Source organism: Misgurnus anguillicaudatus, chromosome 20 (assembly GCF_027580225.2).
Source record: "Misgurnus anguillicaudatus chromosome 20, ASM2758022v2, whole genome shotgun sequence".
In the NCBI taxonomy this organism is placed as follows: Eukaryota; Metazoa; Chordata; class Actinopteri; order Cypriniformes; family Cobitidae; genus Misgurnus; species Misgurnus anguillicaudatus.
The window spans coordinates 20,154,369-20,171,067 of record NC_073356.2 but is presented as its reverse complement, the minus strand read 5'-3'; the positions used below and the strand labels follow the sequence as shown (position 1 = coordinate 20,171,067).

Sequence of the window (16,699 nt, the reverse complement as noted above, 5' to 3'; positions counted from 1 at the left end):
CGGGACTATTTTCAGGCAGTGTGTATTATCATTGCGCCTGCTGCAGCCATGTTACGGCAACAAAGTCCTTGATTATTACGCCAGAATGAGAGTATAGTTTTAAATAGGAAATATTTAAAAATAGGAAAAAAATCGAAACTCTTTGGTTATTTTTTTAGCGCATGCTAATGGTCTAATCAGATTCAATGGATTGTGCTAAGCTAAAAGTTGTAGGGTCAAACCCATAGATCAGCTGAATGGATTCCAAAACGATTATGATTATGAGTATTTATGAATGATTATCGGCTTATAAATGTGTCTCCACAAAATGTACCTTTGTTAACTTCTGGCCCAACCAGTAGAGTAAATTTAAGACTTAAGGACTATGTTTGGTGTTACAGTAGTTGACTCATATATTATACATGCTTCATTCCTAAACTAAGCTTTTCTGATTGATTAAATATGTAAGCAATAAGGTACGAGAGGCTGTGCTGTATCGTGAATAAGTAACGGCTGAAGGGCGTTGTTAGGCACGACGCGAAGCAAAGTGCCTGCAACCCCTTTAGCCGTTACTTATTCACGATACAGCACTTGCCTCAAGTACCTTATTGCATTTTTATAAAACGGTTAGTTCCAATCCTTGATTCTGATTGGTCAATAGGTGTGCTTTATTCACGATAAAACACTGCTATGACCGCTTCACCCAACGGTTCTCTTTAATATCACTGCGCCCTTAGCAACACCCTTAGCAACACATAAACATATAATGAGACAAAGTCTGAGAACAGTTTGTTGTTTTTATTTGAGCTTTCATGTTGTTGTTCGCAGTCAGGGACTATTTTTTCTAGCGGAAGGAATGCTTTTATTGATTTAACTTCATGAAAGTTGCACTTATATTTTTTTTACTTTAATATTGTGTGGTAAACGTTTTATAAAAGCAATAAGGTACTCGAGGCAAGTGCTGTATCGTGAATAAGTAACGGCTGAAGGGGTTGCAGGCACTCCGCTTCGCGTCATGCCTAACAACGCCCTTCAGCCGTTACTTATTCGCGATACAGCACAGCCTCTCGTACCTTATTGCTTACATAAAACGGTTACCACACAATATTAAAGTAAAAAAAAAGAGTTAAATGTATAAGTTAAATCAATAAAAAGCATTCCTTCCGCTAGAAAAAATAGTCCCGGACCATCAACAAAAATATGTTCCAATGTGTTATATGCATGAAAGCTCAAATAAAAACAACAAACCGATAAGTGTGGTTGCTAAGGGTGTTGCTAAGGGCACAGTGATAAACAGAACCATTGGGTGAAGCGGTCATAGCCGTGTTTTATCATGAATAAAGCACACCTATTGACCAATCAGAATCAAGGATTGGAACTAACCGTTTTATGAACATAGATACAGTACTACTCTGCTATAGTATAAACATATACAGTGTTTATTAAGTTAAGTCTGTGTATTGAATAACTTTTAAAATAGCAGTTGAATTACATCAAGCCTTCTGGGTGCAGTAGTGTTGTTTATTTTTCCTCAGTTCAGGTTTCTTACAGTCTGTGATGTTCTATTTTTAAGTATCATAGCACCATCATTACACAAACAAAACACCTGTTTGCAGTCACACATCACAGCCTATGACTCTGTTTATGTCCTGGTGTGAATTTGTGTGTTCCTGTGTGCTCATTGTTTGTGTTCGCAATTGTCTCAGCTTAGCTGCCCTTCACGTTGAGACCGTCTGGAGACTTGTGTGGACTAACAATAAGACCTGTTGGTAGCTGCGACATCTCAAGCGAAATTTAAGCGGCTATACACCTGTTGCAGTAAAATGAATGTATTTGTGAATTAAGACCATTAAGACCAAGCCACACTGCTTATATTTACAACACCATACAATAGAAAATGCTGGGTTATTTTTAGGGCTGCTAATAGATTAATCACGATTCATCGTTTGTAGAAAAAGTCATATATGTGTGTGTACTGTGTATAATAATTATGTATAAATAAATAGACATGCATGTAGATATTTAAGAGGTATTTAAATGTGTATATAATTTTTTATATTTATATATATAATTTATATTATATAAATATTTTTTTTTCTTAAAATTATACATGCATGTGTTTATAATATACATAATTATTATACACAGTACACATATATATTGTAAACAAAAACTTTTATTCTGCAAACAATTAATTGCAATTAATCGTTATTTTCAACCCAGCGTTGGGTTAAAAAGGGATGAGCCCAACCCTTTGGGTTGTAATTTAACCTATGCTGGGTTGTTTTAACCCAAAATTATGGGTTGAGTTAATTTAAAGGGGACATTTAACAAGACTTTTTTAGGATGTGAAATAAATCTCTGGTGTCTCCAGAGTATGTATGTGAAGTTCTAGCTCCAAATACCATATAGACGGTTTCATCGGACACACGTAATACACGTCTGGATCCGAACCTTACTTCTGGTTTCATTTTTTTAATGGTCTGACTAGTTGCTAAACTGATCTCTTGAACAAATGCCTCGTCGAAAATAACAAATATTTTGGTTTCCTAGGTAGTATATGTGTTGTTGTTTTTTTTGCTTGTTATATAAAAAAACTAAGTTTAAAGAACTTTGTTGTTATTTATTCTTAGCGGACTTTACCGGAAGTTACGTGCGGACCGTGACAGCCGCTTGTTTATGTTGTTACTGCTGAAACGGTCTACAGATAATTTATTATAACATGTAAAACTTGCCATTTTGCATGTGTGAGCAAAAATATGCCGTTTTGGGGTATGTCCTTTTAAATGCAAATGAGCTGATCTTTGCACTAAATGGCAGAGCCGTGGTTGGATAGTGCAGATTAAGGGGCGGTATTATCCCCTTCTGACATCACAAGGAGACCCAGACTTCAATGACCTATTTTTTCTCATGCTTGCAAAGAATGGTTTACCAAAACTAAGTTACTGGGTTGATCTTTTTTCACATTTTATAGATTGATAGAAGCAATTTGGACCCAATTATAGCACTTAAACATGGAAAAAGTCTGATTTTCATGATATGTCCCCTTTAACCTAACAGCTGCGCTCGTCCCTTTTTGACCCAATGCTGAGTTGAAAACAACCTAGCATTTTTTTAGAGTGTAGAAGTATCATGCTTACCATATTAAAATCATGGTAAAACCATGATGCATGGATCTGATTACGTTACTAGGGCACAACAATGCAGTGTTGTATTTGGAAGTGTTTTTTTGTTTTTGTTTTCTGTAAGGGTTAGCTGTGCTGTCACACAGATCAGTTTTCGTTTCTTGAGATGTTGAGTGAATCAGCATTTTTCCAGCAGACTTAGAAATAATGTCTTTTCTCTGCGAGATACTGTTTGGGAAAGAATGATGTTAGTTCATCTATTTATTCTGAACCGGCGAACGATGCCATCTGCCTCGTATTAAAAAATAAAAGTGTGATAAATTCAAAACAAAACGAAATACAGTACAAATAATGAAAAGGAAAGGGAATATGTTTTGCATGAATCCCTTCAACATCCGGGAACGGAATCTTTGTCTCTCCATCCGAAGCGTTCCCGGTGGCACTGAACAGCATGATATTCCACAGACAATCATGAATGCCTTTATTTCCACATGTGGGGTGGAAGAGAGAAATTCCAATTAGATTGAAGAATGGGCTATGCATTCTCATGAACTTCACTGTGAAATGTGGCTTCGGCACGCTGCGCTCCGGAACAAAGGGTTAGTGAATTAAAACCCACTGCCGATTTATAAGCACGGCTCCGTGGAGAGGTGACGGTATATATGATTTTCCGTCATCTTTTCATGACTGCATCATAAACTCACGAGATCTTGTTGTATAGTCGCACAGGAAATGATGCAAATATCGAAGGGCATAATTTATTCTCCTTTTATTTAGTAGCAAACAGCTTTTATCTGTTGACAGTTTCGCCAGAGTTTGAGCTTTTACAAGGAGTTGTTTTTGTTGTGTTTGTCTTGGAATTATAAGAGTTTGCTGTTCTGAAGATGATACCCGAAACTAGGCTCTACTTAATCTTGTTTCCTTTTTGTGTTTGTATTTTTGTGGTTGTGTTTGACTTCTTTTCAGGTCTCTCCAGGTTCCACATTGCTGATGCGAGTTGTGGAAGACTTCATTCATCTAATTGGAGAAGCTCAGAAGCCGTTCCAAAGCTTTCTGGTTGTCACCAACAACCTCAGTGAGTTTCAATGAGTCCAGCCATGCGGATATCAAGTTCTGTGTCTGAATTCATGGCCGTTATCTAATAACCGTTTCTCTGGTCCTGCCAGTCATCACCATCCAACGAGAGCCGGTTTCGGCTGTATCCAGCGACGTCAACTTTCCTATGAAGGGAAGGAGAGGGATGAAAGACTGGGCGCGATCTGCAGATGACAAACTCTTCATTCCCAAAGAAGTCTTTATCCTTTCTTCAGATGGTAAGTAGAGGTGTAAACAGTATCAGTTCTTAAAGGAACATATCATATATCTGAGTTATATTGGCTCAGATTAAAATGATCTTGTGCGAGTACCTAGAACACAATGCAAATGGGATACCATATAATATGATATTAAAACTGACTTATATAATCAAAGCCATGGTCTAGAGGCATACAGTTGCTCTGATTGGTCAAGAAATACTGCTTATGCACATTTATATGTATTTTATCCAAAGTTAGAATTTACAGTGCATAACTTTACATTTTATCTGCATGTGTGTTCCTCGGGAATTAGTGCATTAATTTTTGCACTTTTTCAGTTCAGATACATGAACCTTATGCAATTTGCACTGCATGTGATGCAAGCAAAATGTACATTGTGGCAAACTGTGATGTTTTGAGTAGTAAGTTATAGTTTGTTACAAGTTTAGCCTGTAAATCTAAGCTGTTGGTCATGTTGTGAAAATAAACAGTGTTATAGTATCAGTAGTTTTTCTTTTTATTATTATATATAAAGCCACAGGTTTTACTGTAGGGTCAGTGCATGTTGCAAAATTGTTTGATTTATACTAGATTTGACTGTCTAGAGGCTATAACCTATCGAAAGGAGCAGGAAGCTTCCAGTGAGCTCTTATGTTTGTTGACTTCAGGCGTATGTTGTTATTGTGGTGACAGTATGTGAGATGCATCTCCGTGCGTTACTCCATCATTGGGATTGATGAGATTCTGTGCTGTCAGCTGCCGGTCTGACCGTACTGTCAGGGTTCAGCTGTTTAATGTGAACTGTCACATTTTACATTCTGTAGTATCTCTCTTTTTCTCTCTTATACATTGAGAAGGGATGAAATATACATTGCCAAATTTTGGGAGTGACAGCCGCATATACAAGAGTAAATCCCACGGAGTAAAGCTATAGCAGACAACAAACTAAAAACATCAATATCTGCCAAAAGTTTTGACTTTTTTTGTCCTTTTGACCAAGCAGGGAACACACATACTGATAAAATGCATAGCTTGTATAAATACTCTATGGGGTATTAATACTCTATTAATATCTTACAAAAAACAATACTGGTGTGCATCTTAAAGGGGACATTTCACAAGACTTTTTTAGGATGTCAAATAAATCTTTGGTGTCCCCAGATTACATATGTGAAGGTTGAGCTTAAAATATCAAATAGATAATTTATTATAACATGTTAAAATTGCCACTTTGTAGATGTGAGCAACAATTTGCTTTTAAATGCAAATGGGTTGATCTCTGCACTAAATGGCAGTGGTGTGGTCGGATAGTGCAGATTAAGGGGTGGTATTATCCCCTTCTAACATCACAAGGGGAGCCACATTTCAATGACAATATTTTTCACATGCTTGCAGAGAATGGTTAACCAAAACTAAGTGACTGGGTTGATCTTTTTCACATTTTCTAGGTTGATAGAAGCACTGGGAACCCAATTATAGCACTTAAACATGGAAAAAGTCAGATTTTCATGGTATGTCCCCTTTAAGACAAAACAATGGCACTGATATATGTTAAGATATGTCCGTGCAAGGCGTTTTTAAAAATTAAGGCAACGCAAACAAGCATTTTAGTATGGGACTAGGATAAGCCCTGTCCAGGAAACCGACCCTAAGTCACCTTGGATAGAAGTGCCTGCCAAATACATAAAAACTTAAAATGTAATGTAAGTAGATTTTTTCCACTCTGTCGACAGTAGATGTATTAAAATAATACTGGATGTTTGAACAAGTAAGAGATAATGTATAGGCAACCGGTTGTTATCACAGAAATAATAAATTTTGCCATAACAACCTGCCTGTACATTATCATGCTTATTACACAGCTATTGTCATATATGTTATTAAAAATGTTTTTGTGTAATATTAAACTGTACCTGTCAAACTGTTTTGCACCATCTGGGTTACTGTGTGTTGGGTATAAAACATTTGCAAATGTTGCAACTGGCCAATTAGAATCACACATTCCAACGAGCTGTGTAATAAATAAAAATAATATATAACTTTTGTATACACCATCATATTTTCCCCCATCGCATTCTCTAGGGAAAAATTTAAATGTGACATTCTTGAAGCGAGATCTGAAGTTAGCAAGATCAGGTCAGGTCAGGAAGAAAATCATTACAAGCAGAAAGGACTTGTACGCAGAGTAAATCAGAAGCGGGAGCTGAATAAAACCTGGCAGGAGCGGGATTAAAAAATAGTCCTCCACAGACCCCTAGACTGCGGCATTACCTACTGTAGCACTCTGAACAACTCAGTTCAGTGCTAAATTTCTGTCCTTATGCCATTACTTGGTTTGCACAAATACTTTTAGTCCATCAGCTCCTAAAAGACCATATACAAAACAAGATAAAGCACTCCGAATAGGACTGACAACTAAATTTATCTGCAGTGTGTCTGTGGCTTCAAAGAAATGGGTGCAGTAGAGTGGTAGTTTAGGGAGAGAGCATGGGTGAGAGAACAAGAAGGATAAATGGTTTTACTATGTTAAGAAAAAAGACGAGAGAGATCCACCCGAGAGATTAAAAACAGAAGGAGGTGGGCAAGAGGAGAGCCTTTCTGAAAGCCAATGAGAGCTCTGTATGAAATTCGAGAGGAACAAATGGAGATCAAAGAAATGGTCATTATTACTGTCCAGTGTAAAAGCCACTCCTGGGTTAAACCATTACAGACCTGCCTGCTCGTGAAGAACCACCCTACCGAAAATAACAAACACTTCCAGTCTCACCATTCCATTCAAGATGAGATGACTCTTTGGGCAAGGCTTTGTCCAGAAGGGTTTTCAAAAGAAAAAGGATCTTCAGCTTTATTGAAGTGATAGATCAAGAAATTAAAGAAAGATAGTCAGGCTCTGTTCAGGTCGGGTCGTGTGTTTGTCATCTGTTTACTTATTTAACATTCAGTCGCTGTAGAATTGATTGAAATTTGACTGGCTGACAGGTCCAGGTAGATGAGTCACGTATAGATCCATCTCCCTGTATTCATACTTGGACAACACTGAGTCTGTTTGCGGGGGTTTCTTGTGTTTTGGTTGTTATCTGGTTTTCTGTGTAACTGGCTGATGCAACTTTATGGATGGTTTAAAACAGCGGTATGATTCCTAATGGTGCTGTCTTCTCTACTGACAGAAAAACATGAAAACGTAAAGGCAAAAGAAATAAAGGCATAAATGTTTTATCAGCTCTCAGCTCGATGGCCTGATTTGAAAGAATTTCAAGGTGTTTATGTTGACTCGTATTATTTTAGAGCCAAGAAAGGTAGTTGCTCTAATGTGATCTCATTAGTGTTCACAGACAGGGATCAACAAGAACGGCCTACTGGCCCGAGGCCAGTATGTAACTGTCAGAATTTTTATGACATGAATAAATAACATTTATTCAAGCAAAGAAATAAACAAATCTATACACAAATATAGCATTACACAGCGTCTATACAATAAATCATATATTTATGTAATATATATATATATATATATATATTACACTAGAATATATTTTTAACAAATAAATACTAATGAGCTCAAGTTAGTCATTGGTATTCAGTTACAGTTCAAAAGGTATGCACATTGCGTTCAGTGATTTTTACCAGCTCTATTCAAGCTAAATTATTAAACCTTAAATTTCATAATGTCACTGGAAATCACAACAGTGAGTCAGCCATGCTTGGCTAAGTTTCTCTTCATAAAATTTGCAGTATAATCTGTGCCTCTGAAGTATCTGAGAAAGGTCTGAATGTTCATTTTCTGACTTTACATGAGCTCCAAATAGCAGTAAAGACTTCCATGAGGGTGAAAATAGATCAGTGAAAAGTGGACTTCAGACCTCTTATATCATAACATATCCTTTACACCTTATACAAAGCAATCTAAACCACTAATGAATAGAAATGTCAAACCATTTACGCTTTACATACCCCAGTGCATGCTGGGAAGGTGGGAGCTTTTATCAGTTTAGCAAATCGAAACTACAGTAACATCATGCATTAATCCATTTCACTTGCTTTGCTTGTTGGTTCATCTTAGAAATAAAATTATATCTTGTTACTGAAATGCCACAATATGATTTACTTTCAGAAAGATTTTAAGGAAAACACCACCGTTTTTCAATATTTTACTATGTTCTTACCTCAACTTAGACAAAGGAATACATACCTACCTTTTTTCAATGCGTGCACTTCATCTTTGTACAGCGTGTCGTGAATGTGTTAGCATTTAGCCTAGCCCCATTCATTCCTTAGGATCCAAACAGGGATACATTTAGAAGCCACCGGACACTTCCATGTTTTCCTATTTAAAGAATGTTACATGATTAGTTACACGAGTAAGTATGGTGGCACAAAATAAAACGTGGTGATTTTTTTAAGCGGATAAAAATTAGACCTATATTGTATGGCGGAAGAGCACTTATTAGCATCACTTCAACCTCGGCGCGCTCAAACTCAATATTACTGCGCCCAAGGTCAAAGTGCTACAAACAAAGTGTTCTTCCACCATAAATCGCCACGTTCATTTTGTGCCACCATACTTACTCGTGTAACTACTCATGTAACAGTCTTTAAATAGGGAAAATATGCAAGTGTTTGGTGGCTTCTAAATTCGTCCCTGTTTGGATCCTAAGGAATTAATAAAGCTAGGCTAAATGCTAAAACATTCACAACACGCTGTACAAAGATTAAGTGCACGCATTGATAAAATATAAGTATGTATTAATTTGTCTAAGTTGAGGTAAGAACATAGTAAAAAAGTGAAAAATGGGGGTGTTTTCCTTTAAGGTTAGTGAGTAAACAATAATCTTTAAACTGAATCGCAGTTTGCTAAAAAGCAGAGAACTTCCGATGCCACATGAGGACAGACATTAGAACAATGAATTGCGAACTTGAGGCCTGCTACATCATCTAATATTGTATTGCTTTAACTTCCTATCCTTCCTATCCCTCTCAGCTTATGTTCTCCATCAGTGAAATATGATGCCATTTACTCAGGGACGAGTTTCTTTCTGGAAGCCTGTAATGTTCAGAGAATAAGAGAAATTGAATGAGAGAGAGGAAGAATAGAGAATAAAGGTATCCATAATAAATAGCGTCTCACAAAAAGAACAGATGATGTTGATGGAGGAAAAGCAGAGGAGGGAACATAATAAATGAGATGAAAAGCTGAAACGGAGGAACAGAGCCAGTGAGAAAGAGTGGACAGATGGCCTGCGAGAAGAATCAGTGGTCATATCTCTCTGTGCCCTCCCTTCTCTGCTTCTTTTAAATGTCAGGCTTTGTCCAGACACACTATGGAGTTTTTCTCTTAAATCTTTCTGTGATCTTGTCTACTTTTATTTGTCTCGCTCAGCTGGATGAAGGAATGTGCATTACAATTCAAATAATTAAAAACGCTTCATTGATATCTAGCTTAACTGGTTGAGAATTGCATTCGATGGTTGGGGTTCGATCCCCAGGGAACACACATACTGAAAAAAAATGTATACAATAAATGCACTGTAAGGTGCTTTCGATAAAAGTGTCTGCCAAATGCATTACTGTAAATGTATTTGAATATGAATTATGGTGAAAGTTTCGGTAATATCAAGAATATTTAAAGGGCCATTATGCCCATTTTTACCAGATAAAAGTTGTGTCTAGATTGTGTCTGTCAAGTTTTAGCACAAAATACCCCACAGATTAGTTGTCCAAAATGCCGCTATTTGGACGGAAGCAAAAAAAGTATTGTTTTCATATCTGTACCTTTAAATCGAAATGAGCTACAGCTTTCGGTGTGTGGGAGGAGTGAGTGTTTTTTTCCTTGTAAGGTGGTTTTAAACATTTGGTAAAAGTTCTGTACATGATAATGAGGCCAATCGCAACATAACACAGACTGTGACGTTACAGTCGTGATGTACGGCCCAACATTAAATTGCACATTAAATTAAAGGGTTTTTGAAAAACGCTTTGGAAAAGGGAGTCGGGCCGAGTACCAAAACACACTTGTAGCCAATCAGCAGTGAGGGGCGTGTCTACTAACCAACATTGTTGCCTGGGTTGCGTATGTGTGGGTTGGGTCTATCAAAAGAAGGTCCAGATTTTATTGGGGTAGGGGCGTGTTTGTTTAGGTGATTTCAAATATCACCATTAGCTTTCAGAGATTGTGCACCCCGCCTTTAAATGCAATGTTTTTACAATGCTAAAAACAAAGTTGTGACTGTTTTTAGGGCTGTATGCTAGTTAATGTTATGTGCTAGCGTTTAGGCTAATGTTCTACCATTGAGGTTACAGTTACGTTTTACAGTTACTAAAACAACACAAATAAACTTACCACTCAGAAACATCTATTTCCAATCTCTGAATAATTTATTATTCCTCAAAATCTGTATATAGGCTTAAACATATAAGGTCTGTTAACTAATGTGAACTACTGAGATGAGCCTCGCCGTGAAACAGCTAATCAGAGCAGAGTTCAACATTATTATTCATGACCCTTCCAAATAAGATAATAACAGCCCATTTCGTTCTATGTAAAATCCTAAATGGACACGTAAAACTGTGTCTGGATCATTTTTTTGCACTTAATAAAGCCACATAACTTCTATGTAGATATCAGAGAGCAATTTAACATATTGTATCAATGCATTCTTTGCACTTTTAAGCAATTTCAAAAAGTGAAATGAGAGTGACAGGTACTGAATATCATCTTGGATGGGATTTGACTATAAATCCCAGCAGGCCACAGATCATAGCAAGTGAGATATCACAGGGCTGACACTAAATGTGATTGTTTCAACACAACAGTTCTGTAAATAGGAAGGTAATATCGAGTAACTTATGTTTCAGGGAAAATTTGGAGACTAGTAAAATCAAGCATAAAGCTTTGTGGGTTTAATGTAAACACAAAATAAAGTAATTCTGTTCAAATGCTTTGCTTTGTTTGTAGAATCCGACGACACGCCGTACTTTGTCATTGGAGCCATCCTGTACCGCACCCTCGGCCTCATAATGCCTCCACCCAAGTAAGACCAGTATTTGGAGTGTTTCTGTCATATCTTTTAGCATTTCCATTCATTTCAGAGCATGGTAAAATTGACATACTTGGTTATTGTGAATAGCTGCTAATGAAAATGTCTTTTAAAGCTAACTTGTGTAATTATGTCATGACTGGAAAATTTGTGTGAATGTGTTTGTATACACAGTATGTGATGTAAGATAAGATATAAGCTAAAATATTCTAAGAAGTTATTTGATTATACTTAGCATGACTGACACCAGCTGAAGTCAGTGTACAACAGATCATGCAAAAATGTTAATGGCAATATCAGAACATCTCCAGGTTTTCATTTCAACCCTACGAATAAGTTGGAACAATCATTAAGGCTGATTTATCTTTAGCACAAAAGTGCTTAGATGCATAAGATGCTTGTTTAAAGTTTGTGACCTTTAACTGTGAAGTTCTGCTGAGAGGTCAACAGTTTATACTGTACTGTATTTCTAACAGTGGTTAAAACCATTAAATTTTAAAGTCACACTGTAGGTTTTCTGTACTGTTGTGTCAGGCTGCCCTTTGCTCTAATTTTAGACTGCTAACCTAAGAAGAACAAACTGTCTAGGTACTGTGCCTAGAATAAATGACCTGCTAATCTCAGTGTCATGGATACTGTATTGTTTTGCCATGTGGTTCTTACAGAAATCTAATTGTTTTAATTGTATTCAATGTCAACAAAAAATGCATTTAGAAATTGTGGAAAGTTATGTCTGTTACTGGGGGCTGTTCTGTAGTGAGAGAAATGAGAAAAATATAATTAGGCATATACATAAACCTGACACAAGGGGGCACATAAAGGTGTCTTTCATGTCCTGCTGACCCCTACTGGGGTATGTAGTTCACTGACTAAACTTTATAAGCAGAGCTCTCTCTCTCTCTCTCTCTCTCTCTCTCTCTCTCTCTCTCTCTCTCTCTCTCCCTCTGGTATCCTTGTTATAGCTTGTTGAATATGGACACATACAGACCGAAATTTGATTTTTTTTGCAGAATAGAGTGATTTAAAATTGCATGGCGGTGCATAGGATATTAAATGTCGTTTATCCTTGCTATGATTGATATTTTTAATTGTATATAGTTTATTGTTAATTTCTGTTTCTGTACCACATGTTTATTTCCCTCAGGGGACCAGTACATACACTCACCTAAAGGATTATTAGGAACACCTGTTCAATTTCTTATTAATGCAATTATCTAATCAACCAATCACATGACAGTTGCTTCAATGCATGCATTTAGGGGTGTGGTCCTGGTCAATACAATCTCCTGAACTCCAAACTGAATGTCAGAATGGAAAAGAAAGGTGATTTAAGCAATTTTGAGCGTGGCATGGTTGTTGTTGCCAGATGGGCCGGTCTGAGTATTTCACAATCTGCTCAGTTACTGGGATTTTCACGCACAACCATTTCTAGGGTTTACAAAGAATGTTGTGAAAAGGAAGAAACATCCAGTATGCGTCAGTCCTGTGGGCGAAAATGCCTTGTTGATGCTAGAGGTCAGAGGAGAATGGGCCGACTGATTCAAGCTGATAGAAGAGCAACTTTTACTGAAATAACCACTCAATACAACCAAGGTATGCAGCAAAGCATTTGTGAAGCCACAACACGCACAACCTTGAGGCGGATGGGCTACAACAGCAGAAGACCCCACCGGGTACCACTCATCTCCACTACAAATAGGAAAAAGAGGCTACAATTTGCACACGCTCACCAAAATTGGACAGTTAAAGACTGAAAAAATTTGCCTGGTCTGATAAGTCTCGATTTCTGTTGAGACATTCAGATAGAGTCAGAATTTGGCGTAAACAGAATGAGAACATGGATCCATCATGCCTTGTTACCACTGTGCAGGCTTGTGGTGGTGGTGTAATGGTGTGGGGGATGTTTTCTTGGCACACTTTCGGCCCCTTAGTGCCATTTGGGCATTTTTTATATGCCATGGCCTACCTGAGCATTGTTTCTGACCATGTCCATCCCTTTATGACTACCATGTACACATCCTCTGATTGCTACTTCCAGCAGGATAATGCACCATGACACAAAGCTCAATTGGTTTTTTGAACATGACATTGAGTTCACTGTACTAAAATGGCCCCCACAGTTACCAGATCTCAACCCAATAGAGCATCTCTCTTTGGGATGTGGTGGAACGGGAGCTTCGTGCCCTGGATGTGCATCCCACAAATCTCCATCAAGTACAAGATGCTATCCTATCAATATGGGCCAACATTTCTAAAGAATGCTTTCAGCACCCTGTTGAATTAATGCCATGTAGAATTAAGGCAGTTCTGAAGGCGAAAGGGGGTCAAACACAGTATTAGAATGGTGTTCCTAATAATCCTTTAGATGAGTGTATATCCCCATCATGTCCTGTACTGTACTGTTCTGTCCTGTCTCATTATGTCTTAAAACACTTTGGCACTCAGCCAAACATAACTGTACCATATCATGCACTGTCATGAACTATCATTCGCTTTGGATCTGATGATCTCTTCTCTTTCTTTCAGAGATCCATTTGTGATCAGCTCAAAGATACTGACAGTGACGGTGCGTCCTTTACCTAAGCCCACCGAGCCGCTGGTGTCAGTAGAGCTCACCCCTTTGCTTAACGTAAGTACCACATACAGTACCTTCATACATATTTTAAGTGCTATTAATATTAAATAACCCAACTCTAAAGATATGCATACTGTGCCGTACATCACTGTATATTTATGAAATACTTTAAGAATATAACAGAAGCTCTTTATCATGATATATTACTATATAGAGTAATATTTCAATACATAATAGCATTCAAATTAAATCACCACTAAGCAGCGTGTTTTGAAAATTGTATTTAAAGCGACAGTACCATGATAAGATGCCGCCCCATAGTTTTTGTGACCTTTCAGTGCTATAATTTCTAACATCAATATTTATTTCATATGACTTCTCATATATCTCCTTTGTGTTGTGGCTGCACCATTATTTACAAGCTGTAAATGCTGTTTGTTCACTAAGGTTGACAAATTGCCCAAAGATCGCATTGTACCTAAGAGACAGCACAGCAGGCAGAGAGCAGCCCACAAGCATAGAGTCTATTTCAGCACTATAATCAGGCATGAAAGATAGTTCTGGTTAGGATGACCCTCTATTAATAATCTTCTATTATGAATAGTACATCTCTAACAACCGCTAAATATACAGGACATAAAGTACTGCACATAAAGCTTCTCACTTTTTTTATGTGGGAAAAAAGTAATAAAAATTTACCCGTAAGGATTTATGCAAAATGTGGAACCTTCAGATTGGATTGTGCATTAGTGCAGATATCAGCTCGGCGAAGAACACAGCCATTATAATTCGTTCCCGAGTCGCCATGGCAACCTTTACCTGCCGTCTTCTTCATAGAGTTTTGGGAAAGTGGACGTGATGCATGAATGTTTTTGTGAGCGTTCATATCTCTTTTATAGCTTAGGAGAGTTCTCAGTCATGTTTTATTTAAGAATGTTCTAAAATTATTAGGAAAAATAATAAAGAAATAAATGAAACCATGGAGTGTGGAGCTATGAAATTAGCTATGGTAATCTGCTATGAGGAGCACAGATGCAAAACCCTGTGCATCTGACATGTTTTCTTCTAAATGAGCTTTTTTATCAGGCTCTTGTGTTTAGGTTCAGTAATTTCACTTTAATTGCAATGCGTTATTTTCACAAATGTCACTTTAGACATTTCATCGCTATTTAACACATTTGACTGTCTTCACGGCATATAGCTGCATTTGAGTTCTTCATATAAAATGTAATAAAAACATCTTAATTCATATTGATATTTCTGAGCATATATTTTCTGAGATTTTTTTCATACCTCTAGAGGTGACACATCAGTTGATTTATATTATCTGATATTAAAGAAATCTCGTATGTGATGTTTGTTACTTATGGATGTGTATGCCCGCAGCACAGCATACTAAGGCTGTGCCCTGTTCATATGGGTTCCTGGGTGGGTCCCAGCTGTGCGCAAAGGACCTTGGCAGGGGCCGGTGTCCAGATTGTGCCCCGGCACCCTGGCCACAGATGTTTGGAATGTGGGGAGGCGGTAGCTGAGCCTCTGCGTTGGGACTTGTCCTCTCCATGCGGACAGATGCTCTGAGACAGACTTCCTGAACCATCCTGACCCCCAGAGGCTGCTGGGAAATGGAGGCGTTGAACTCCAGCTGCGTGTTTGCTCTCTCGTTGGCCTGCGCTTCTCCCCATTCAATAGCATCTATGAGTCACAGCTAAAACCGCAGTCAGTTATTGATTTCCGAGTGCGCTCGTCTGTCATTCATTGAGTGTCAGACTAAATTGATGTATTCAAATATGCATTTTGTTTGTTTCGTTTACCATCTGTGATGTTCATTTGTTCTTATTATGAATGAGAGTATAAGAGCCATCTGTTTGGGCTTCATATGAGCTAGCAAGTTACATGCTGCCATATATGAGCCATTGGAACTGAAATACAGTGGCATATATCCACCCTGGACAGTTAGAGCTAGGTTTAACAAATGCTGGACAGACATATAACACAGTTTGTACTAGACTGATCGATTAACTACAGTGTGCTGTGCCGAAAGCTACTCCTGGGTCATTTTGATGGAGACTGCGGAGTTGCGCAACATGCCTATCCAGTGTTTGGCATTGCCTATCCATTTGGGAATGAAGTTTTGCTGCTCCAACCTAACTGAAAAGAAAATAAGGAGACATAACTCCTGACTAATTGCTCTCTGATTTAGCGATCCGTAGCGGGAGGTCTCGAGAGTCTGTTAAACCTCTGAAGGTCAGTGATGATCATCAGTTAGGTTATGAGATCCCATCGGACCGGATGTTCTTGCACCCAACACTGTCTTCCTAAAAAGAGATAATAGGCATAACTTGAGCTGAGACAGATTAGTCAATTATACCAGTCGATTCACTGATGAATCAATAATGAGCTGTTCGCTCAGCCATGCACCACTGAACCCTGATTACAGCCTCTCGCTGGGCACAAAGAGGGGGCATCATCCCAGATTCTCACGAATCACTGAATCAAAAATTAGTCTTTGTAATGAATCATCTTCAGCGTGATGTGGTCTTTGGAACTAATAATGGGGTAAATTTATAGATGAGGGTCTTCTGTCGTTCATCTCATGCATATGTATAATCTCTGCCTCGTCATAGACAACAAATGCTTATATACTGTGGATTACATTATCACATAATGTCACGTGACTTTAAGATGCTTTTA

At 37.8% G+C, this 16,699-nt stretch overlaps 1 protein-coding gene across 3 annotated transcripts in view; it reads left to right on the top strand.

The window, feature by feature from the left end:
• adgrb2 (adhesion G protein-coupled receptor B2) overlaps positions 1 to 16,699 on the top strand; it is a 344,222-nt gene that overhangs the window by 210,330 nt on the left and 117,193 nt on the right. For all 3 annotated transcript variants that reach the window (XM_055220590.2, XM_055220588.2, XM_073858267.1), the window contains 4 exons: positions 4,071 to 4,179; positions 4,271 to 4,417; positions 11,352 to 11,427; positions 13,960 to 14,062. In XM_055220590.2, coding sequence (XP_055076565.2) covers positions 4,071 to 4,179; positions 4,271 to 4,417; positions 11,352 to 11,427; positions 13,960 to 14,062 — 435 coding nt within the window. The remainder of the gene's footprint in view (positions 1 to 4,070; positions 4,180 to 4,270; positions 4,418 to 11,351; positions 11,428 to 13,959; positions 14,063 to 16,699) is intronic.